At 40.6% G+C, this 24651-nt stretch overlaps 2 protein-coding genes across 3 annotated transcripts in view; one reads left to right on the top strand and one right to left on the bottom strand.

Annotated features, from left to right (window-relative positions):
* The first annotated feature begins 8435 nt into the window (after nucleotides 1-8435).
* myog (myogenin) lies at nucleotides 8436-10918 on the top strand. The gene is made up of 3 exons (XM_079340778.1): nucleotides 8436-9122; nucleotides 9801-9900; nucleotides 9993-10918. The coding sequence occupies exons 1-3, from the start codon at nucleotides 8589-8591 to the stop codon at nucleotides 10109-10111; spliced, it is 753 nt and encodes a 250-aa protein (XP_079196904.1). The 5' UTR covers nucleotides 8436-8588; the 3' UTR covers nucleotides 10112-10918.
* Nucleotides 10919-10940: 22 nt separating this feature from the next.
* The window catches only part of ppfia4 (PTPRF interacting protein alpha 4), a 53700-nt gene continuing 39989 nt past the window's right edge, over nucleotides 10941-24651 (bottom strand). Inside the window, exons 7-31 of one of the 2 annotated variants that reach the window (XM_079340736.1) lie at nucleotides 23941-24162; nucleotides 23486-23620; nucleotides 22923-23057; nucleotides 22680-22763; nucleotides 21771-21902; nucleotides 21561-21623; nucleotides 20678-20769; nucleotides 20250-20379; nucleotides 19632-19828; nucleotides 19134-19362; nucleotides 18997-19032; nucleotides 18786-18907; nucleotides 18465-18577; nucleotides 18285-18366; nucleotides 18081-18162; nucleotides 17653-17853; nucleotides 17061-17123; nucleotides 16680-16706; nucleotides 15889-16064; nucleotides 15616-15713; nucleotides 14786-14961; nucleotides 13884-13952; nucleotides 13614-13800; nucleotides 13392-13489; nucleotides 10941-12461 (exon numbers count right to left, since the gene is read on the bottom strand). In XM_079340736.1, the coding sequence (XP_079196862.1) occupies nucleotides 13431-13489; nucleotides 13614-13800; nucleotides 13884-13952; nucleotides 14786-14961; nucleotides 15616-15713; nucleotides 15889-16064; nucleotides 16680-16706; nucleotides 17061-17123; nucleotides 17653-17853; nucleotides 18081-18162; nucleotides 18285-18366; nucleotides 18465-18577; nucleotides 18786-18907; nucleotides 18997-19032; nucleotides 19134-19362; nucleotides 19632-19828; nucleotides 20250-20379; nucleotides 20678-20769; nucleotides 21561-21623; nucleotides 21771-21902; nucleotides 22680-22763; nucleotides 22923-23057; nucleotides 23486-23620; nucleotides 23941-24162 (2910 nt within the window). In that variant the 3' untranslated portion in view covers nucleotides 10941-12461; nucleotides 13392-13430. The remainder of the gene's footprint in view (nucleotides 12462-13391; nucleotides 13490-13613; nucleotides 13801-13883; nucleotides 13953-14785; nucleotides 14962-15615; nucleotides 15714-15888; nucleotides 16065-16679; nucleotides 16707-17060; nucleotides 17124-17652; nucleotides 17854-18080; nucleotides 18163-18284; nucleotides 18367-18464; nucleotides 18578-18785; nucleotides 18908-18996; nucleotides 19033-19133; nucleotides 19363-19631; nucleotides 19829-20249; nucleotides 20380-20677; nucleotides 20770-21560; nucleotides 21624-21770; nucleotides 21903-22679; nucleotides 22764-22922; nucleotides 23058-23485; nucleotides 23621-23940; nucleotides 24163-24651) is intronic. The other variant, XM_079340737.1, reaches the window with a different exon arrangement.

The raw sequence follows: 24651 nt of genomic DNA, 5'->3' as shown, positions 1-24651 counted from the left end.
GGTGACTGGTATTGTACAGTGCAGAGACGAAGATTTGTTAGCAGCACAATGATATAACCAATTGGTTACATACATTTTAAACTTCAACATTTCTACAGAATTCTACTATTGAAAAAAAAATGAATTAGAAGACCCTGAATAAAAGGAAATTATTCTTTTAAAGTCTGTTAAATGGTCTGCTTATCGGAGAATTTAGATCCAATGAAATCCGATATTCAATTTTTGGCTGATATCGGACCGATATCAATATTGGATCGGGAGACTCGAATTCCCACATTTGAGACTGACTGGTAGAATGGCATGAAAATTCAACACCTTATGAAACTAGAAAATGATTTATTCATCTTTGATTGAACATGCTGTTAAGTTCTATTCAACCGTAATGATCAGGTTTTATAAGACCCCTTTTACCTGGATGTAATTGTCTACTTTAACACGGGAGATGTTTGTAAAGTTAGAGGAGAAACATTAAAGAATCTTAGATGAAAGTATTCTCAGACAAAGGATGTTTACTTAAAATAGTACCTGGAGTGCATTGTTTATTACAATAGGCCCACTGATAAATTACATATGGCAAGCCCTTTTAACATTTAAGTATTAGCAGTGATAAGCAAATGTAGATATCAATAGTTGCTTTTTAACATGTAAGAATTCCAAGCTGAAAAATATTTACGTCATTTCTACTAGTAACAATTCTAATTACAGATTTTTACATTTACATTTTTCACTAGTAGAAATGGTCATTGTAGATATCTATAACTTAATTACAACTAGTCAAATTGTGAAATTGTCAACTATTCTAATTGACTTACCGATATCTGTATTTCAATTTTTACATGTAATTCAAAGTCGACATCCATAATGGTATTTTCACATGTCGCAATTCTAATTCATATCCATTCAATTCTCACTATAGTAAAAATGTTAATTCATGATGTCAACAATTCTATTCTTAGTGACAAAGTTAATTTATGATCTCTACAATTGTTCTTACATTACAGATATTAATTAATTCAAGATATCTAAAATGCAATTCTTGTCAAAATTGCATTATTGATATCTTGACCTGGAATTGTTGCATGTAAAAATTGAAATACAGATATCTGGAATTGAATTTCAGATATCTGTAATATCCGAAAGGACTTCATTGTTTTGCCCATCTGAAACTGCAATTGTTGATTTCTGAAATGGGAAATTACATTTCCACTGGTAACAATCCCTTTTCAACATGTGGAAATTCAATTATAGATATCTGTTATAATTATTCTTACCCGTGAAAGATATCTGTAATTTAGTTTCTACATATCGAAATGACATTTTGATGTGTAAATATATTTGTGATGTGTAAAAATGGTTTTACAGATATCTTGAATTAACATTTCAACATGTTGAAATGTAATTTCCACTAGTGGAAACTAAATTGCTACTTGTCAGCCAGACTTTTGGGACACATAATTTAACAGTCTTTGTTGCGCTTGACAAAGTGCTGTCTGAATGCAAACCAAACCAAATGAAAAATCCAACAATGTTACAATTTTTCCCTTGAATTGAACCGAGTCCACCAAATTTGATGTGAAAGCTACCTAATTCAACAATGGCCCACTGCTCTGTTCGTGGCGTCTGGCACGTTACACAGTGTAGAGACGAAGAATGGCACAACACCCCCTGTGACATGGCTCCAAAAGTTTGGCAGCTCGAGAATGGCTCAGCCCAGGGAGTGGTAGGGGATCTACATGTTTCCATGGCGACAGTTCTTCCATCCTAACATCCCAGAATAACTTAACACATTCTCCCTTTATCCCCTATGGCGTATGCAATACTTCCTAGTGTGTAAAATAGTTAGGATGGTAGCTCTGTTTCAAGCATTGCTTACATATTTTATTTAATATCTTCATTTTATTGCTCCTGAATACTTTGCTCAGATTTTTTTGTTCTTGTAGTTTTAAGCACCTTTATACATAAAGTATTTGTGTGTCCTTCCTCTGCCTGCATCAAGAATGAGATTCCTTATTTATTGCCAAGTACATTTACATATACACGGAATGTGTCTTGCTGTATTAGTTGGAAAGAAAAAAAACAAGGCTTAAATAACAAGTACTTAGATAAAATGAAAATATGAGAAGCATAACAAGTACTTAAAGGTTTTTTTTTTTGTTTTTTTTTAAAAGCATGGCTAGTCTCAGCTTGTTTACACTCTGTTGCTTTCTTCTGCTTGTGTGTCTGGATATTTGCAACTGTATCTATGTGGCCGGGACCTTCCCCTCTCACCCCTTACACACATGCACACACTTTCCCTCTGTTGTGTCCGACTATTTGGTCGCTCCAGAAACCCGTCTGCTAAATTTGTCCCTCATGGTGACATGGGAGAAGGTCAGTGGAGCCAGAGAAAAACAAAGCTAGGAATACAGTGGAGGTAATAAAGGCAGATATAAGTTAAAGTACAAATGGAGGGAAACGTGCAATGATACAATAAGACATTTAATGAGATTTTTTCTTGTAACCCTTGCAGGAGGCATGCTGAAGATGATCATAACAATCTGGACTGACAGCGATCATGGCACCGCTTCCACATAACCATCCTCTCAGATCTCACAACACGCTGCAGCCATACTGATCGCAGGAAGGATTTGATTGTGGTTTACACTCGGGCAACATCAAGGTGTAAATTGCTTTCAAGTTAAATGGGATATATTTTATGAGGGCCCAGCTTTGCCCTGCCAGAAACCTTTTGATAAACTTAAGTTATACTCTTAAAAAGATGGAGGCCATTTATGTTATGGCCTCTGGCATCTTTTTTGAGTTATCATAAACCCTGTGGCATTATTGGAAAATATTCCACATAAATAAAGTCTGGTTGTTTCCAGCAGCAGAGCCAGATTATTTACAATAACGTTTGGGCAACCAGTTGCTGCAGAGTATGTTAGTGGGAAGTGGGTTATGTATGTAGGTAAGAGTATGTATGCTTGTTTGTCCATGTGTGCCGGAGTGTCTCAGTGAGTGGGATGCCAGGGTAGGGAAGGGCAGCGGATGGCTCAGGGGCTCAGTCCATTCCTTCGATTTAACATGACACCACTTGCACTAAGACGGCGACAGCTGCATATGCACATGCCGACCATTCTGTTTGTTGTAGGGGATTACTCTGCAATAAAAGCCCCAGTGAGCAGCAGCATGGCTGGGCTACAGAACTACTGTTTCCTCCTCTGACTTCGAGAGCTTTCTCCAGGCCTCCAGAGCCCTGTGAAAACACAGGTGGAGGCACTTCATTCTGAACGTGAATGAATGGAAGTATTCTCCTTTGATAAGCTGTGTCGTAGTAGTGTCACATCACCTCTAGACATCAGTCAAATTGTACATCACTTTGGCTTATGTAAGGGTTATTACTCAACAGAAATAGTGGAGTGTAGCAGACAAGTAAGCAGAGCTGACGGCTCCTTTCATGTGCTTCAGAGTAATTAGATGATCGATTTCATTGCGCTGCATGGATTGACATCTTTCATTATTCATGTTTTGGTTTCAGTTTAAAATCATAATCATAATAATGAAAGGAGACAGCACAGCATTGTGCAGTGTGAACAGTTGATAAAAACAGCTCAGTAATAGACATACAGTTATCATGGCGACAGTAAGGACACCGTCTCTGTGGAGACAGTCTTGCATCTGTTGCTGTCACTAAGGCCATAATGTCCTTTTCTAAAAGCACTTAACCAGTGAATAATGAAGTTGTATCAATGACTCCAGGCTTTGAACTTAAGAATTCAAACCAGGAAAAAAGAATCACTCCAGTCAGAACACTGCCTCTTATTACTCTAAACTCTGACGGCCTGATTTTGATTTTGTTGTAGCTTGAAAAGTTGTTGACAATTTATGTTCATAATGTCACTGAGTTGTGTGAGTGTTGTATTAGTTAATACTGATACTACACTTCGGATACTGAAGTGCATTAGCTGAACGGCTACTGGCTTTGGTTTTGGAAAAGGTGCAGTTGAGTTGTGTACTTACCACAATTGTCTAACAATGTACAATCCCAGAGATATCTATTACTGTAATCAAGGTAATTCCTCAGCTCCCAGTAGATTTGGGAAACACCAGATGATGTTGAGTCAGAGACTATGATCTGTGAAAAAGGATGTCGCTTTGGGCTATTTCACTGACGTGAAAAACAACTTATTAGGTATGATGTGACTCCAAGTATCAGAAATCAAGCATCCATTAAATAGGAATTCTGCCTGATTCCTGTCAGATATATTTTCATCTGGTAATTTAAATTTAGGGTTAGCAATGTATTAGAGAAGCATACTAGATACAGCTCTAGCAAATTCAGGATTGAATCCTACCAAAATCTAGCAAAGCGATTCACATTTCACATTTGTCCTTATAAGCTTTAACACATAAGAAAACAAATCCTAATAACCAACACTTTCTAACCACCTCATCATACTACAGTCTTTTGTTATGTGCTGATTGCCCCAGGACTACCTGCAGTGTTTTAGGTGTAATACTTAGATGGCTGTAATGAAGTCAGACTGAACCCTTTACAAGAAAAGACCCAATGTCAATATTCATGAAATACAAAGGAATCTGGAAAGGAGTGTGCATTTTAAGAGAAAATGACACTGCTCATTTACTGTACTACACCTCCAGTTGTTGCCCTAAAATACCCCCAAAAGCTAGAATGACCTTTTCTTCAGTGTTAGCAGGAATCTGCTGATTAATATTTAAAAAAGTAAATTAGTTTCCAGGAATTTAAACAAACAATAATTACGAAAAAGTTTCCGATAAAACACACACGATTTTGGACTATAGATACAATTTTGAACGCTTCTCTTTTACAATTCTAACTTTGAGGAAATGTGCTGAATCTTAATTTCAAAAAAGACAATGACTCCACATGTGCATGACTATCCTAAGACATTTGTTTCCCAATGCAATGAAATAAAAAAGAAGACCTGTAAAGTAAACACTTATTTACTGAATGTAGACTGCCTTTGTCGTCATGGTGGATTATATTGTACCTTACAGGAAAGACATCCTTGTTTATCTGACTTTAATCAACACTCTATCACTGTTGTTATTTTATTCTCCTCTTTCATATCCCAGATTTCCCGGCTATACTCAAATGACAGTTCTCCAGGTCAGTGATGATCTTGAGGCTAACCTGAGTTGAGGAGGACTGATCCCCCCTCCCCCCTCCCCCCTTCCTCCTCACTGCTCAGCTGTCCCACAATGTGCTGCTGCTTGTCACTGAGGAGAAGTAGAACACTGTTGCCAATGACAGGGCAATCTTAGACACACACACACACACACACACACACACACACACACACACACACACACACACACACATTCATTGACACTGTAAAAATTTAAATTATGCTTAAGAATTAATATTTTTTATTTAATATAATGTGGTTTCTTCTGTACACTGACCTCTAATAATCTTTCCTTTGTTTGGTTTAATTGTACACGTTTTTGATTTTACAAATCAAATGTGATATTTTATCTTGTATCTTAATGGTTTTTAAATTGGTAACCAAAGTCATGGCTTAAATATTAGTCCCAAAAAGACAAGGACGGATCAAATCTGGCTGTGATTCCTAAATGTGTCTTCACTGAATGTTTCAATCTGATCTGTATAATAAACAATGTGCTGTTGTTTACATTCTTTAATAAGTTAAATTTATGTGAATATAGGATGGATGCAGCAGCATAAACAGTTCCTCCAAAGAGAAAATAAATGAATCTCCTCTTGTTTACAACATCTCAAGTGTTCACTTAAAAACGCTGAACTGGGACGTGTTCCTCAAATGAGACACAAGTGTGCCTAAAATTGCTTAAACACACACAGTTCTCCAGTTCTGCTGACAATGGGTTAAGATGACAGAGGGTTATGAGTGACTCTGACACACTGCAGACCCCCTCCCTGCTGTATCCCCGAGAGCAACACTGGCGTCTTTGTACTCACTCCACCATCAGTGACGATCCATCACAGACTAACCTGACAGCTCACCGCAGCCCTGTGCCAAGCCTGGACCCTGCACTCTGCCTCAACCACAAACCTGTGGCCAGGACTGGACAACAGTACACCCATCTGACCAGTACCCTGCCCCTATACAGAGAGCTGGATCCTGTCTATACTAAACAGTCATTTTATATATTTGGAGGGATAGTTTCACTTACTGATTACAGCAATATGATCTAAAAATAATTCAGTTCTGAGTGGTATTGTAGTGTCAGTGTTGATACTTTACAATTAGGAAACATTCATTACAATTAAGTAAAGGACACAAAAAATATAGCTATGTATGGACTATTTCTTATAAACAGACAAGAGTTTAATAACACAAATTAGGCACCTGTCTTCTTGTTAGCATTTTAGCAAGTTTTCAAATAGGCTAACAGCACTGCTACCTTACACGGCATTAATTAAAAGACTCTTTCAGATATGAGGGCTCTCCATAAGGCCTTTCTCACGATAGACATTTAAACGTGTAATAGCCACAAAGCACAGGTGTAATTAATTGCAGTAATTACAGCTTCAAACCCTTAAGGTGTGCTTGGAAACTTTTCTACTAAGCCTTTTAAACATTTTTTCTATCATGTACTACAGCCCAGCACTGGAACTATCACACTCAGATGAAAGACACCCCCAATGTGTGCAATTAATTACCCCTGGGTTCTTTCTGATAGAATATCCACCATGTCATTCTTAGACTTCTGGGAAGAAAACCGGCTTTGAGTGTTCAATGAACAGCCCAGTATACTTTAACAATAGCTCACTCATTTTAATTTCGAGGCACTTTTGATATAATCTCCATACCTTGTTACACATTTTACTCCTAAAATAGTTGGTTGTATAGCTGGTAAATCATTAATGAAATTAAAAGAGTGAAGGGGTGACTTAGACAGTTTAATATTCATATAATTAACTGAAATCAGGTTTAAAAAGAAGATCCTCATACTCTGAGTGTTTGAAGATATTTTCTGCTTCTTCTAACGATCTTTTACTTCTTCCTGGGGCCCAAAGCAGTGCACCATAATCCCGCACCCCCTGATCTCTCCGAATGTGAGATAAAAAGTAAAGAATTAAATAACTCTATGTATTGATTTTATAGTACAATAAAAATAAATCTTCTTTGTTATTGTTAATGTGTTTACAATATGTGTTGTAAATAAGACATCAAGAGAAGAGAACCTCTGACAGGTTTCCAATACTTGCTACGATGTTAATAGCAGTGAGATGCACCAGACAACGTTATTTTCCTGTATATATTAATCAATCCTCTATTATTATGTAGTGTACCCAAAAATCTGTGCTGGACTCCATTTAACAATTCCTGCAGATATAGTGTATGTATATCATTACTGTGATAAACCCACAGTCTATGGATAAATCTATGGAGATGATGTGATAGGATACACAGTCATGTAAAGTACCCCACACTATGCCAGTTATTCCAGGCCACTTCTCTGATGACAGAGTTGTGTGTTTTGGCTGTTCACCCATGCTAGCGGAAGCCAGTCCAAATTAACGGGTGAGCTATGAGGTGAATCATGTCCTGGAAGGATTTACACTCGGCAGCTAGGCTAATTCTATGACGGACTGGAAGAGGTCAGGACAGCGAAGGCCAAACCTCTGAGTGTTTGTCTGATTATTGTCCCCGTGACTTAAGAACATAACAGTAGCCAATGTCAACCTGCTTCACGACTCAATGTACTTTTCTTTGTCCATTCCTGCACAGACATGTCTCGACATCAGTGCTGTACTGAAGGTCACTTGCATGTGCAATCACCTCAGGAGGAAAGTCAGTCAACATGATTGTGGTTATGTAAAACGAAGACCTGACAGTAGGGTAAGGTTTTATGTCACTGAAGCATTTACATAATAGCATCAACCCAGTTTATCAGTCTGTGAATTCATTCATGGAGTGTTTATCTGTGACCTAGTTTTGAGTAAACAACCATCTCCGTCCTAATTTTCTTCACATCTACAACCAAAACAACTACTTGTCATTGCATATCATTGGTTCCTATGTAGAAGTGACAGCTGTCTACAGACTGTCCCCCACACACACACACAATGGCAGAGGCAATCATGTGTAGTGTCATGGATGGAGACGCGAGTCTGGGATTAGCTTATTAAGACAGACATCTTTGATCCAAAGTTATCTCTCCCTTTTCCACAGCAACTTGATCATATCCTGGCCTCTTAAGTGCACAGACCCACACAAAGGCACACACACAAACAACGGGTCTTAAAGCCCTAGAGAGCAAGGCCCAACAAAGATGTGAAGTGTAGATGTGCAGCAACAGCTAAACGTCGTGTCAGGTTTCTGGGGGCTCGTGCTAAATTTAACCCTGTGATCCTGCAGCAGGCAGAGGGGTTTAAATGCCAGCCTACAGTTGCTCCACACCAGTTGTTCTCCACACGTCTTCCACTCATCACAAACTTAAGCTGTGGATGAAGAGAGGCACACAAACGTACACTCAGACACTCACGCTCCAAGCGCAGGACAGAAGACGACATACAGTAGCGCAAGTTCCACGGGAGGCAGGAATTTTTGTCCCTTTTTAGATCACTTGTGTCCAGTATGGAGCTTTTTGAGACCAACCCTTACTTCTTTCCTGACCAGCGCTTCTACGAGGGAGGGGACAACTACTTCCCCTCTCGCCTGCCTGGGGGGTACGACCAAGGTGCCTACCAGGATAGAAACTCTATGATGGGCTTGTGTGGGAGTCTGTCTGGAGGTGTTGGAGTGGGGATGACAGGGACAGAGGACAAAGTCTCTCCGTCGAGCATGTCGCCTCACTCAGAGCCTCATTGCCCAGGTCAGTGCCTACCCTGGGCCTGTAAACTGTGCAAAAGGAAGACAGTGACCATGGACCGCCGGAGAGCGGCCACTCTTAGGGAGAAGAGGCGTCTGAAGAAGGTGAACGAGGCTTTTGATGCCCTGAAAAGAAGCACCTTGATGAACCCAAATCAGAGGCTGCCTAAGGTGGAGATCTTGAGGAGCGCCATCCAGTATATCGAAAGGCTGCAAGCCCTTGTGTCCTCCCTCAACCAGCAGGACAATGAGACAGGACAACAAGGACTGCACTACAGACCCAGTGGGGCCCAGCCGAGAGTGAGTACAAGAGAAGCGATGATTTAAAAAAAGAGACATATTTTACAAACAAAAAGGACCAAACAAAATGCCCAGATAGAGAGAGACTGGTTGGACATAGACAATGTTAAAACAATGCTGAAATGTAATGAAGAGAAAGAGAGTCACCAAGACTTTTCCAACCTTACATTTGCCTCAAAATTGACCACTGTGTTAAAAATATGAGGTTTCAATGGGGAATGCAATGTTGTCTCAAACCTTATATTAAGGCTAAGGACATAAACTGTCTTTAAATAGCATGAAAAGGGTTTAAATGATTACAAACTTGTTTTTAGTCCCACTGTGTCTGAACCATGAAAGCTTTGGCTAATTTGTAGTTGAGTTGAGGGCATCAGCAAACTGAAGAAATAAGAGTGAAAACAGACATATTCTTCAGGAATTTAAGACAACTCTTACTGTCATTTTCTATAATTTCTTTATAACTGTATTTTATATGGAACGGTCTAGTTTTACTTGTTGAATTAGGGTTTGTAATGCACATATAAATCTGATGGGTCACAGGACGCAGTGGTAATTGTGTGTGCATGTGTGTGGCATTATACAGCACTGTAGTGTGAGCTCTGTTTCTGTGGGGCAGGTTGTGCCTTGTCATAACACACAGTGACTGACAGCAACGTGTGTGCGTCTCCATGGTAACAGGTGTCATCGTCAAGTGAACCCAGTTCAGGCAGCACCTGCTGCAGCAGCCCAGAGTGGAGCAGCACTCCGGAGCAGTGCACACAGAGCTACGGCAGCGAGGGTGAGTACACTTCACACAGTATCATTAGACAGCCGAACTAGATCAGTGAACCCCCACTCTGATTCTTAACGTGTGTCTGGGTCTCTTTCCAGATCTCCTGAGTGCTGCTGACTCTCCAGAGCACGGGAACATGCAGGCTCTGACCTCCATCGTGGACAGCATCTCTGCAGCGGACGGAGCTGTGGCTTTTCCTATGGACATTCCCAAATAGACCCTCCACTCAGCAGACCCATGGGTGCAGAAAAAGTGACTTATTGGCAAAGCAGGCTGAAGAACAGTCCAAAATTCCAATTTAATTTATTTATTTCCAACTCTACTGATCTGTCTTATGCTCAAATTTAACAGTAGGGATTAATCTAAATTGTAACTCTGTTAAAAATGGGTCTGCTAGCTAAACTGAATTCCTCCATTTCTCAGTGCGGCCTTATTCCCTTTATTCCTTGCCTTATCCCGCGGTCCAGACCAGTCTGTCAAAGCCACAGGAGCTTAGTCTAACCAAAGATTAAAGGACTTGGCTGCATGAACCTAAAACCTAGTTCCAAAAGTGGACCTCTGTAAGTCTGTCCTCAAGGCTGATTGAACCACAGAGGATTGTTTAGGTCAATCTTTCTCTTTACTTAATTTAAGTTTTTCCTTCTTTTTAAACCTTCCCTGATATTTCATTCTTTGTGTGTGTGTTTTTATGCTTAAAAAACATGAGTTTATTTGTGGGGCCAATATGTACCATGGCAGTTTGACCAAGATCTGCTTAATTTAAACATGTTATGAATGCTAGTGATGTAAATACGTTCCCTTTTTCTACAGAGTGGTTTTTCCATTTTATTTTTTATTTTTTGCTAACTTATTTTTGACTTTTATAACTACGATTGTTGTGTATTTGTAGATGTTCCAAAAATTGACATTTTTCAATTCCTGCAATAAAGACCATTTTCAATACATTGTTTGTCAGTGACCTTGACCAACAACACATCAATCTCCATAAACGGATATCTGCATATGAATGTTGAGGCTTTTACATCTAAAGGAACACAAGATTCAAATCTTTTAAAAAAAACTTTACTTATGTCTATATAGTGTCATAAATACAGTTCACTTTTTAAATAGCCAAATAATAAAATCTTGATTTGTCAGCATTGTTTCACACCTGGAATAAAGACACAGTACTCATAGCTGCCACATAGCACGTTACACCTTTTAGACACCTTGGAAAAATTGTAAAATAAAATAACCAAACAAAAAAATTGGATAGTACACCACCCATCCAGCACATCACTGGCTCTTTACTGTGTTCTCATTGGATGAGGAGTTGGTCTGCCAAGAGGACCGACTGCTCACTGGCTCGTCTCAATGGCAACTAAAAGGAAGGTGGTGGAGCAGGATTAGTCGAGGCCATCACTCTGAGCAGTTTTGAGTGTTTATCATTGGCTGATGTTGAGCAGCAGTTTACAGTTTGATTTCAGAGAAAGAAAGGAATCAACAGATAGGAGCTACAGTGTTCACACTACCCATCCACAGGGAAAAGTCATGGTCACATGGTCGGGTCGGCCTTTCACACTCAACATACGCACACACACAAACACACTCTTCATATTAAAGGATTCTCTCTATTCTAGGCTACATAGTGTCATACTGAAGGCGAGAGAGGCGCAGAAAGGAGAGGTAACAGCTACATAGTGTCAAAAGAGAATGAGGATGAGGGATAAAGGAAAGAGAGAGGAGAAGAGGCAAAGAGAGAAGTCTTAAATTGGACCCATGAACCTGTGAAGAGTCCTTGTAGGAACACACCTCCTCCAACTAACAAGTCACACACGGCATACAGCAAAAGACACACAAAGGTCCGACACGGAGAGAAGGAGAAAGAAAGAGAAAGAGAGAGAACAGTCACTATCGAATACAGGGCATTGGGTTTCATACAGCAATGATATCATATGATTTCCATATATATTTCCAATATATATATATATATAATATTTCTATAAAAAACATAAGTCATCCATTTTATGTACAGACACGATTAATGAGTAATACCTTGCATAACCGGTAGAGGGGCATGTGCAGTGGGGTCTGCCATTTATACAAGTATTCATCATTTCCAAGTCCAAATCAACGACTTGTTAACACCCTTTTTAGTCTTTTTTACACAAACCAACTCTTGTGTTGCTTCAGATGGGATAACATCCAATTATTGGTTTGGACTTGGCCATATTGACAGATCAGAACCAGGTCAAGGACCCACTGCTGGGACCAGGGGAGCAGGAGCACAACACCACAACAACAAGGCTACTAGGAGCACTGGGGTAAACTGGGAGAGACAGGGACGAGTCTCCTTTAGAGCAGCGAGCGCAGCCGATGAACACTCTCAAAGAGTTCAAAGGCCAGAGTTGGCCTCTGTATTGCACATGTCCGAACGAGAGGTGAGAGGTGAACGGTGAGAGGTAAGGCTGGGCAACAAAGGGGTGAACATCACCCCCACCCAGTGGCACCCAGGACTTCCTCTCCCGATTTGGCATATCACTCTCAAAAGGCCGCAAGCATATGTCCGTATAGGTAATGAGAATGCACTGGAAGAGAGACAAGAGGGCAGAAAAGAAAGACAAGGGGTAAGACAATATTTTAAAAAACTACATGTTCGAAGATACGACATAGGAAAAAGCCTAAATATCTTCTTGAAATAGAATAAAATTAGATTAAACTATTGTTATTGTTTACATCAATGGGATTTTTTTTGGAAGGGTGCCTTTCAATAAATGATGTAATTAATATACAAAAAAGACTAAGCTGAGAAAAAACTCAGTAACTAAGTAGACTTTAAGCAATGCTTTTGCTTCTATGACCAAATCATTATTTTCATCCAAATCAAGTAGTTTAACTTCATGCATCCAAATGAAATGATTCATTAAAGTATAAAGCTGCTGTTTCTCTGTTATATTTGTTTATTTATTTATATTATTTTACAGGGACAATGCATATTAAAAAACATTAAAGTAAATATGCAAAAGTTATCCAAAAGGATAACTGCTGTCCCTTGCCAGATCTTACAAAAGGCTCTCTGTAATATTAAAAAACAAATCCAGATGTTGCTCAAAGGCTACAAATAGAAACTAAAAAAAGGGAAAAATATTCATTATCAACAATTTTAATGTAAATACCCAAAATGACAACAATTGCAAAAAGGCCTTAATAATATGACACAAACAGGAGTACAGGAGTTTATTTGCTTTTATAGCAAAATTTATTGTACAACCAGACTTTTCCCTAAAGCTGTATGATACCTTTTCTGAAGTTAAAGCACAGCATTGACCAATTAGCACCTCATGAAACTGTTATGGCTAACAAAAAGGCTTATGACAGCCTGATAAACATAAAATGAGATTAACCTGGTACACAGTTAAGTTAGTTTCACATTATTGTTAAATGCCACACAGCTTCTAATGTTAAAAGCACACCAAAGTGTAAGTTCAGCAGTTTCAGCTAGTGTTTTATTAGCTTACCTTTTAGCATTAGCGCTCCTGTTAGTATGCAGAGAGAAGTTAGCATGAATAGGTCCGGACAGCCGAGGGGTCGAGTCTTGTGGGCGCTGGGGGAGGAGCTTGATAGTTTTAGGCACACCAGGACAGATAGGACACAGCATGCAATTAGTCAGGACAAGCAGATAAGCGAATAGAAACACTCAGAAAAACTAGAATCCAAATAGAGTTAGTAATGTTTCACACCTTCAGGCTGGAGCTGTTTCTTGGGCATCAAATTCACAGAGGGTGGCATGGACATGGAGGGCATGCGGAAGCCAGCAGGCAGTGTTTCCATGGAACCCGCCATCATGCCTAGCCCTACCCCTCCTTCACGTGCCCTAAACCTTTTCCGCCATGATGGAGAGCGTCGAAAAGACTTGTCATCCCCACTCTACAGGGAGAAAAGCCAGTTCACACAATTGACCCCTTTTCACTGACAATGTTTTTGATCAAAGCAGTAGCTTGAGAAGTCACCTCTTCTAGACGACGGTCAGTCCCCAAGGCCAACAAGTTGTTGAATTCCCTCTCAAGGACCTGCCGTGCCTAAAAAAAAAGCACACAAAACCTCTGTAACCAGGAGACACACTATGAAGCTGTTAGTTAACCATTCAGGGTTTGATATTAATGAAAGCTCTTGAAATACCTTAAAATATTAGAAATAATTCTTCAGATAATAGAAGTTACCTTCATGTTTTTGTTCGCCTTTGAGTATAATACTGTTTGCAAGTTTCACTGAAGCCCATGCCAAATCAGTTATTTTGGTGGATGAGTGGATTCTGAGCCTTCTGATTAAAAAACCAACTGATACAGAATCTGAAGCTGCCAGCATGTACCTGGCAGGCAACGTTAATGCTGGTTGCAACCAAACCAAAGTGACATTCAAAAATGAAAATGGTTTAAAAGTTAATGGTTTGTAGAAAGGCTAAAAGCCGGCCAATACAGACCTGATGAAAGCGATGACGCTCATATTTGAATCATTTCAATCTATTGACCATATCCTCAAATGGCTAAAAAACAATATAGAGCGACGTTCGGCAGTAAGACATTTATTGTTATCATATAACCACTTAGCTAGCTGGGTAACTTTAATGTAAGCAAACAATTCACTAGCTAATGGTAATGTAAACTAGCTAACAGAAATGGCAAATGTTTCCAATAATGTATGAGTTATCAATTGAATGATTTTTGCTTCAATTAAAAATTAATGTCTTAGCCATCATCTGTTGTCTGTTCAAAAGCTGATCAGTGGAGAAAAAGTGAGATAAAAAATAATAAGATTACTGATACACTTATAAAGGCAGAGTACAGCTTTACAACATTTAGCATAATTGAACTTCCTACCATGAGCGTGACATGTTTTCCACTATAAAAATCACCTGTGTGTTCTGCATAGGGATCTGTAGGATGAGAGCTAGACTGCTGTAGTCGAAGGTCTCATCTAGAGCGATGAGTGCTCCATGGACGCCACTTTCCAACAGGTTGCCGCTATATTCTCTCAGACCGATGGACAAGGCCCAGTGGATTACCTGCTCATTGGTCCACACCAACACATCTAAAGTAAGAGAGAGTAGAGCATTTGTTCTACAGAGTTCCATTTTGAACAGAAAATCAGAGTAACTTGATTTTGAGTAAGGAGATAAAGAGATAATGTGCATGTCCACAGAGTGTCAACTCAATGGCACACGTCCTTTGTTCGTTTAAAACGCAGCTGTTAGCAAGCTATCTAAGTTGGAACAGGCGGTGTGCATGTGTTTGTGTGTGTGTGTGTGTGTGTGTGTGTGTGTGTGTGTGTGTGTGTGTGTGCAAACAGGCTGGGCTTGTGATCTGACAAGACAGCTGAGTCAAGTTCATGTGCAGAACTCAAGGTCAAAAGGGCAAGAGGGTTTGCTAGATCTAAGTGTGTGTGTGTAGGTGTGTGTGTGTGTGTGTGTGTGTGTGTGTGTGTGCGTGTATACTAGCCATGGTATGTCGAACACTGGATCAGAAGACTATAGGCTTGCCTTAGTTTGCTCTTGGATAGTCCAAGATGCAGCTGTTTAAATGATCAGGAAAAACTAACAGTATCCGGTCAAACCACTAGGTGGTACTCTGGCCTGACAAGACTACAGTTGTGTTTATGCTTTAAACTAGGGTTTCAATGTGGGTATGTGTATGTGTATATGCATGCCTTTTTTGCTGTGTGTAACAGGTTGTGTGAGAAGTGTACCTTTCATGTCGTGCTGGCTGTCGTCTCTCCGGCGCTCCAGGTCTTTTCTGTCATAATTGAGTCTCTTCAAGCACATAATCCCGTACTGCAGACTAGCCCTGATATACACATTTGCACAAACACAGAAAGATACCCCCCCACACACACACACACACACATTTAGCAAAGCAAAAACACATATGCCAGTTATTTCATTTCCGTGGTTAATGAATGCAGTTAGCAGAAGGCAGGTGAGGCTTATGGTCAGTTTAGCTAATCGCTCAAGCTCCGAACCTATGGAAGCTGTCCACCATCTTGAGATGGCTTCTCAGGTCCTTCTTAGTTAGATGATCCAGCATGCGTGCGTCCACCAGACACTCCATGAAGTAGGAGCGGTACTGAGGCAGACCGAGGCTGGGCAGCCACTCGTTTCCTATCCACTCGTGATTCATGTCACCATAAGCCAAAGTCTAGAGATAAGAGATAGTTTTTATTTATTTATTTCAACCATTTTTTTGCAACACACCAACACAGAGGGAGAGTTTGATGTAAAAGAAAAAAACTGAAAGATATAGAAAAAACAGTAAACAGTATGCCAATGATTCAATCTACTCTTATATTTATACAAATACAAGTTTTGTTGTTATGTATAAGTCAGTTAGATTTCCAGTGAGTCAATTAAACAATAAATGTGGTGGGATATTCTAACTCAAGTGGTCGACTAACAAAGTGCTTTCCTCTTTCAGATGTCAAAATTTGCATAAGCAAAAGAACTGTTGTTACTAAAAACATAAACAATTTATTTGTATGTACCTGGTCCATGTACTGATATTCTACATGTCGACTATCAAAACATCTGCTCGTTATTTTGACTCCCCGACTTTGCCTGTGAATAATTTTAATGTAGAATTTGAAATTCTTGAAGGTGAACTTGCTAGCCCCCTTTGTTATTGATACATATGTTTGTGTTAGTGAGTTCACATTTGAAAGTGTGTGCAGACAGATATTAGCAGATCAGCAACTCAACTCCACTTTATTTATACAACACCACCCAGTTGATCCAAAGTGCTGAACAGTAACCTCACCTGTGCCCAGCTGCCCTCCTCATTCTCCTGAGTGGCAGCATGGTAGAGACATTTTACACGGTTATAGAGACAGAGGATAAAAAGGGACACACATGTTGCAAATTCGCAAACATACGCACATATAGAACTCTTCTATCTCAGCAGTAAAGCTTAAAAAAAACTTCCACTTATTATTACATCCTTGTCACAGGTACGAAGGTCACACGACGACTGGTTAAAGCAGTTCCATCCAACACACAAAGCGCCATGAGGATACAAAAAGCACCGGTGTGTGATGTAGTGGCGATTAACATATGTGTGTGACGGTGGGGACAGTGTCAGTGTGAGAGAGTGTTGTTTGGTGGGGGTGAAAGGGGAGGGGAGCACCCATATGGTACTGACCGCTTTAGTGGAGGAAGCCAGGTTCTCCATCTCTTCGTGAGTCACCCACACATTTCCGGAGGACTGCTCAGAGGACGAAAACACACCCGAGCACACGCACATACACACAAAACACACCAAAGAATACATTTGTGTGTGTCATAGCAAACCCCCAAAACAGACACACACACACAGATCCAGAAAAACACACAAGCACACACAAGCACACAGTGTTGAGTGATGCCAAGGAAGGGAGTGTATTTCACGTAGGTAGCACATGGCTGAATCTCGCTGTTTGTGGGCTTGTTTTACCAAAGAGCCCCATGCAAATTATGTGCAGAAAAAAAGGACAAGTTAACCTAGGTCTGAAAAGGAGTAGAAAAGAAACAAAAAACAGAGTGAGGAGTCAACACCCCAGGGTGCAGAGTGGAAGTTGAATCCAGTTGTGGTAAAAGTTCTAGTGCTCTGTGATGGTTAATGTGTTCACATATCTGAATAATTTCTTTTGTGAATTTATCTGGTCATTTAGTATGATGGCTGATTTTTGGGTATAAACAGTTACATGCATGAAGGTAAGGTTACAGTTGAAGGTGCATTTGTTGTATTATTTTACCGTTCTAGAGGTAAGCGGTGCAGATGGGCTGGTGAGGGATACCATCTCTTGGATGGCTAGGCGCAGTTTGAGTCGGTGCAGAGGGTTGCTGATGCCGATCTCCCGCTGGATCTCAGTGTCTGACAGAGCTGACATGATGGCGCCGCTCTTCACATTGGCACGACAGGCTGCCACATACCACGCCGGCATTCCCACCCACAGCTGATGGGAGCCATCAAAATATTCATCGTCAACACCACGGTCACCATAAAAGGTCAGAGAGATGGGAAAGGGAGTGCAGATATGCTTCTGAACATCTGTCTCATCGTGATTTAAACACTTTATACCATTTTACATTCTATGGAGTAACAAGTGCTCATAAAGACAACATTCTGATAAGAAGGTTTTTTAAAATGTATGGTTTGTGAATATAAAAGTGGATGAAGTACCTCCAGCCAGGAGACCACAGTTGGGCCGTCCCAGTGGGCAAACGGTTGTCCTCGTTTCCTGGCGTCTTCCAGAAGTTCATGTCTTAAGAGAAAAGTGTAAACAAACAAAGAAATACGGCGATTCAGCAGAGAAATGCATTAATGATAATGTTGCAAAAAGAAATCAATTACCACAAAATGTTAAACAAAGAAAGAATACTTTACTTTTTCTTCATTCTGCGGTCCCTCTCTGCCTGAGTTCCAAGTTTTCCCAGGGTCATAGTGTCACCAATGCCCATATCAAAGTCTGAAACACAGCAGATCAATGTTAATCTGTCTCACTATTCAACAGCCTCCTGCAGGCTCTGTTAGTGTATGGTGTGCTGTGTAGTATGTGGTGTGTACCTGTTATGGCAGGTAAAGTTTGTCCTTCTCTGCATACAGTCTGCTCCAGTCTGCCCTTCTCCTTTTTCCCAAATAATCGACCGATAGATGACTTAATCCCTTTCTTCTGCTTCCTTTAAAAAGTTAAAAATGAAAACCATTTGTTCCACTAAAATGTATCAGATGATATATTATATGATATAAAGTACTATAATCGAAGTAAGCAATTGTTGTTTGTTATTGGAAGCATAAGGGATACTTCAGTTGTTGCAAGAACAGCAGCTCTGTATACCTGCTGATTTATCATTAAGTGCTGTGGACTTTGTTTGTGCGAGTGTTTACCCTCGGCCATCCTCGAGGCTGCCTGTGAACTGAGCGAAATTTGTTTCCAGTCGTAAACTGCGTGGGGATGAGGGAGGCGAGGTCTCACACTTGATGGTAGCTTTGTCCACTTCAACTGGAGACTAAAATATTCAAAAAAGCAACTCAGCATATCCACAGACAAGCGGTTGGATGGAAAAGGGCTGTTAAGGTTTTAATGTTTTTTACTTACTGCGACTTTCCTGCGGTGTTTCCTCAAGTCGCTCGGCTATCAAACAAACGAAAAAAAAAACCTGTTACAGGCACAGCTATAACAATTAACATACATCAGTTTGTGTTTTATGACGTATACAGCTTTTGCTTTCTGACCAGAGTCATGATGCCGAGATGGTGGCTGGTGTTGCGTGAGTGGTGTTTGGGTGTGGAGTGGCCACTGTTAGGTGGGGAGGAGGAAGAAGCCAGGGATTGGGCAGTGGCTGAGGTGGGCAGGGCTCGGGGTCGAAGGGTCACATTGAGTCCGTCCATGCTGCCACTGTTCACACGCGACTCGATCTCATCCGAGCGGAGGTCCGTGGACTCTCTCTCCACCTGAATCATCCTGAGCAAACACACAAACATACATAGGTAAAGACTGGAAATGTCATCCATTTATTAACTGTATGAACTTTGTGTTTTTCATGAGAAAAAGAGTTCAGTTCTGGTGCGTCATGTCTGGTCGCAGGCCTTTATGCATTTTATTAACAAGCAGCAGCCGCACCTTTATTTACTGTAGTATCTCCCAAAATGTCCCCTTTCTTCTAATAATTTGTTCCATTATCTATAAAACTTTGATCAAAGAGCCGCCTTATGCTGTAGTCAAATGTACACCTTATCTCTTCGTTGATAGCGTCAAGCTGCTCCTGCAGCATGAGAGCAAGAGTCTGAGCATCTGATTGGCCGCTGGGAGAAAGCAAGGCAGAGCTAACATCATCATCCATGTCAGACTCTGCCTCGATATCGCTGCCCAGGAGGTGACTGACGCTCCCTCGCAGAGATGGGTAGTCCTGTTCGAACACCGCACACACCTAGACACAATAAAGACAACGTTAACATAAGTAAACATTTACCACATCACATACACTGATCAGTTGTATGCACTGGAAGAATGTGCATTGATTATGACTCAATGCATACACAAAAAATACATAATGATAATCGTGGCCACTTATGACAAAAAATGGATGAACTTACATTAGACAGCATGTCCATGGCAGCAGGTGAAAGAAAGACAGAGACAGAGAGGTTAGTAGAGAATGGTGAGTAAAGTATGAAGATCATAAAACATCAGCCAAGCTCTGAGACATGTTAATAAAGCAGACATGAACTTGTTGTATGAGGTTAACACATGATCCCATGATCTGAGAACTGGCCATCCACAGCAGTTTGTGTATACTGTATGTGAGGGCCTGTAAGGTGGTTCTGGCCCTATAATGACATTATTAGCACCTTGTTTGGGTCGTCACGTAGCGCCGACAGTCTGCCCTTCTGTGCCCTCCTGATCACAGTTGTGCTGTAGTGGCCATCCTGGCCCTCAACCACTGAGAAGCGAAGGTCACTGGCACTACCCAGGTGAGACCTGAAATAACATAGACACATAATTTAACCAATAACTCATATATCACATTTTAAGAAAGTGGTTGTATGAGCCAGTGTGTGTTAAGCAGAGACAGACAGGTGACAAACAAAGAAGAAAATAAGGTGTTGGGCCATCGTTTGCCACCACATCAGGCCACAGCATGACTCACATAATTTTCATACTCATCTAACTATTTAGTGACCCCCCTACGGCCTTTGGATGAGCACACTGTCGTCCTGCATTAGTCCACATAAGTGTTTGTGTGTGTGTGTGTGTGTGTGTGTGTGTGTGTGTGTACCGAGGATGGGTTCCATCTCCAAAAGCCCCACTGCGACGTTTCAAATGGTCGATCTCATTTCTCAACTTCTCAATCTCCCCAATCAGCCGTTCCTGGACAAGGCATAGAGGGGGATTATGGGCAGTGAATTAATATTGTTACTTGTAGAAAAGAAGCAACACCTGCCATATATCTCTACTGCATAACAATCACACATACATTGTAACTATAATGATTGCATGCGTATATTGCTTAAAAAACCAAGATGGGGCAGTGCGAGTGAAATGTTTTGTAATGTAGGAATCAGCACGCTCCAAGCTCTGTTGAGAAATCTGATGTACAAATTTATCTGCCGCCTGAATGATTCTCACAATGTTATCATATTGTTGTTCTCAAATCCTCGTCTCAGCACTGTACAATACCAGTCACCTTTGTGGACGCATTGGTACAATTGTCTTCTACCAATTTTTTAACCTGTGTGTTAACCTGATAACATAATTTAAAAGTCCAGAATTTTACACTTCAAAAAGTTTCATTTCGACATTAGGCATGAATGTTTGCTCTATATTTTTGGAAAACACCTGTTTGTTTCCTTTGCTGTAATGAGAATGACTCTCAAGTACCATGTAAAATGAAGCTGCATTCACCCACTATACTTTAAAAACTCATTATCATTTACGTAGTGACTAATTAACCAATTGCAGCTGCCAGATTATTCAATAATGTTAAAGGTACAGTTTTTCCTATGTTGTTGCGTAAAATAGAAAAAAGGAGGAGGAGTGCCTTTTTCAAATTGATAACAGCTAGATGAATGTTGTTGGTGGTTTCCATTGTTATTTAGGCCAAAGTTATCGAGACATTTGGAGTTCTCAGTAGTTTAATGATTGATTTGAGTTTCACTGACCCTGGTGTGGTGGAATTCCTCAAGCTGTTTTTGGCAGTTCTCGAGGTCCTGAATGAGCGAATTCTAGACAGGAAAACCATAAAAGTGTGTCAAAACAAATCTATGTTATAAGAACAACATGTGCTGAGCTGTATATTCATTAGCTCTCTGATGCAAAATCAACAGCGTTATGAGCTGCTGCTGAGATGAATGTGTGTGCAAAGGCATTGCCTTGTCCTCCAGGGCAGCCATGCGCTCTTTCAGATGGAGCTGCAGTCTCTCATTGGATTCAGTGAGCAGACGATCCACTGTGTCAGACAAACGCTTGTTGTGCTCTTCATTCATTTTCTCTCTCTGACGAGCCTGGAGAGCGTACAGAGAAGAAAAAACAAACAAGGGGGAATGACATCATCAAATTTCTCTTTGAGACAGACTCCATTTGGGTTTATTTAAGTAGCTAATCAAGCATCTCTACATGGATTAAAGGATGAAGTCCAAGATTGCCAGAAGCTAAGAAGTCTTCTTAGCCAACAATGGATCTTGAAGTCATAGAGACTTAATTACACTCATTTATGTGCTAATAAAATAGGGTTAAATGTATTTCTCCTTAAATAAGGAATGCTGTGCTTAACATGCTGTGCTTAATATGTAATAGATTACTATTATCAAAGCAATCTAACAAAATCACAAATCTTCATCCTCAGAACCCCTTTTACTAAATATAGTTGTGTGATGGCACTGAGAGAGCAAGAAATTAGTCTTGCGTGAATTATTCAGAATCTAAAGATAGCAGCCAATCAGTCTTATAGAAGGGGGGAGGGGGGTATGTGTTGCTGAAAGATTTGTGCTTTTGTTCAAAACTATGCAACTGTGCATCAGGAAAATGCAGAGCTATACATACGTGTGTATGTCCTGTGTGTTTGCATCTGCATGTGTATGCATGAGAGAGCACAGAATGACGAGTCTAGGCATCTTGCTAATGTGAAGCATCCGCCCACACACACACAGACACACACACACGCACACACGCACACACACGCACACACACACACACACACACACACACACACTCACACATCATAGTGAGAGGTCAGAGGAACCCTGCAGGGCTGTTACAAATACACACACATGCAAACACACCCTTCCTAGCTCTTGATTCTTCTCCTCCAGTTGTGACTCCAGCTGTCTTAGCCTCTCCTCCACATTGCCATGGCGCTCCTCAGCCTGCAGGGGGAGACACTTACATGTAAGTAAAACTGACTCTTGTTATAATCACTGCAACTGCACAAATACGTCAGAGTTTTTCTCTGTTTCTTGTACAGCGTTATCGTCCTTTGCTTTGTTCTCTACACTTTTGTCTTGGTATGAGTGTTCGTGTGTTACCTTGGAAAGTGCTGCCACTCTCTGTGCCAGTTCAGCTTCTACCTCTGGCAGTGTCTCAGCCTTCCTCATGGTCTGAGCCAGCCTCTGCTCTGCCATCTCCAGCATCTCCTGCAGCTGGCGCACCTTCTCCTCACTCTGACAAACACACACAAAAACACAGAATGCAAAGAAGAAGACTGAGTGTGATCTCAAGAGAGGTGTGGTGTTGTGCAACCAGCGAGCAGCGGGGACACGACACATGGGCACAAATGGAGTATGTCGCCAGTATTCCCCGTGTGCAGCTGAACTCACATTCACCCTGAACTACACATGAACCCGTTTGTGTGGCACTTTCACTCATTCACTTTGATATTCTTCAATAGCTTAAATGCATCATCACGCTCATCACAAACCCAATTGACTCTCTTAGCTTTATTATGTATGTCACGGCTGAGGCATACAATATTGAATAAAGCAAGAGAGGAGAAAAAAAGATCAAAATGTGTCACCCAGCATGAAGACGAATGTACCATTTCTGTTCGTGTCTCTTGAAAACACATGATTTCAACAGATATGGATGTTACCTGTCTGTGTAGTGAGTCCTTGGTAGCCAGTTCATTCTCCAGTTTATCGTTGAGGTCATGGATGTGCGTGGTCTCCCGCTGAGCAGCCAGGTAGCGTTTCTCTAACGTTGTTATCCTCTCCTCCATGTCCTCTCTCTGTGGACCCAAAAAAGGGTAACAAATAGAGTCTTGATCTCTGTCTGATCTAAAAATAATTATGTAGTTGAAAAAATAAAAATAATAATATTCTGAATGTTCAGCCAGTCCTAGCCATTTGTTAGTATGCACAGTTTCTCTTAAAGAGTGAAATGGAAATATGGAATATTTCTGAAATTGATAAAGGTATGTGTCAATAGGACCCACTTTTTTTATTCACATTAACTAAACAAAATATCCTTTGACATATAAAGCTGCAGAAATTTCTATCCCACTGTTCTCTGTGCTTGCTCTGAAAATCATATTCCCTTTACTCTCACCTCTCTCTGTTCCCTCTGTTGTTTGATTGACAGCTCCTCACTGCGGCTCAGTTCTCGGCGTGCGTTCGCCAACTCGGCTTCAAGTTCGGCCATACGGTTGTTGAGGGTGATAGAATGCTCTCGGCTCTGAGCCAGCTCCTTATTGGTCCGATCCAGCAGGTCCTGAAGCTCAGACACCCGGCCGCCATCATCATGGGCATCTATAGAGCCATTTGGCAGCCTCTGTAAGGAGGACACAAGAAATAAGTGGATACAAATGCATTATCTTAAATAAAGTGTACAATAGGACAGAGGCATATACACAAATGTGAGGGTTGTTGGAGAACAGAGAAAGTTGGATGACCCAGATAAAAAAGTGTTATGCATAATAGAGTTGGTTGAGGTTTATTTGCCATGTTGTTGTTTTGATGTTGTTTCTCTTCTCTTCACAGCTCAAATTGCAGTTTATTCCAGGGCTTTAATTAAACAAATCTTCAGAGACACATATTAAGACAGGCAACACAGTGGGCAGCCAAGGTTAGTAGGATCCCCCCACCTCCCTTCTCATGAATACTTTACAGAAACATAAACGTAGAAAAAACTGTAGGAAGTTTGGTCTGAATCAATGTAATGAAACACACCTTGTGATTTGCGCAAATGTGTCCCCTGTTTAGCCACATAATCTTGTTTAATTTATTTAAAGGGACTTTAGGAGTAGCATTGCGTAGACTG

Source organism: Symphodus melops, assembly GCF_947650265.1.
Source record: "Symphodus melops genome assembly, chromosome: 4".
Lineage (NCBI taxonomy): Eukaryota > Metazoa > Chordata > Actinopteri > Labriformes > Labridae > Symphodus > Symphodus melops.
The sequence above is the reverse complement of the archived record's forward strand: the minus strand, read 5'-3'. Positions and strand labels throughout refer to the sequence as shown.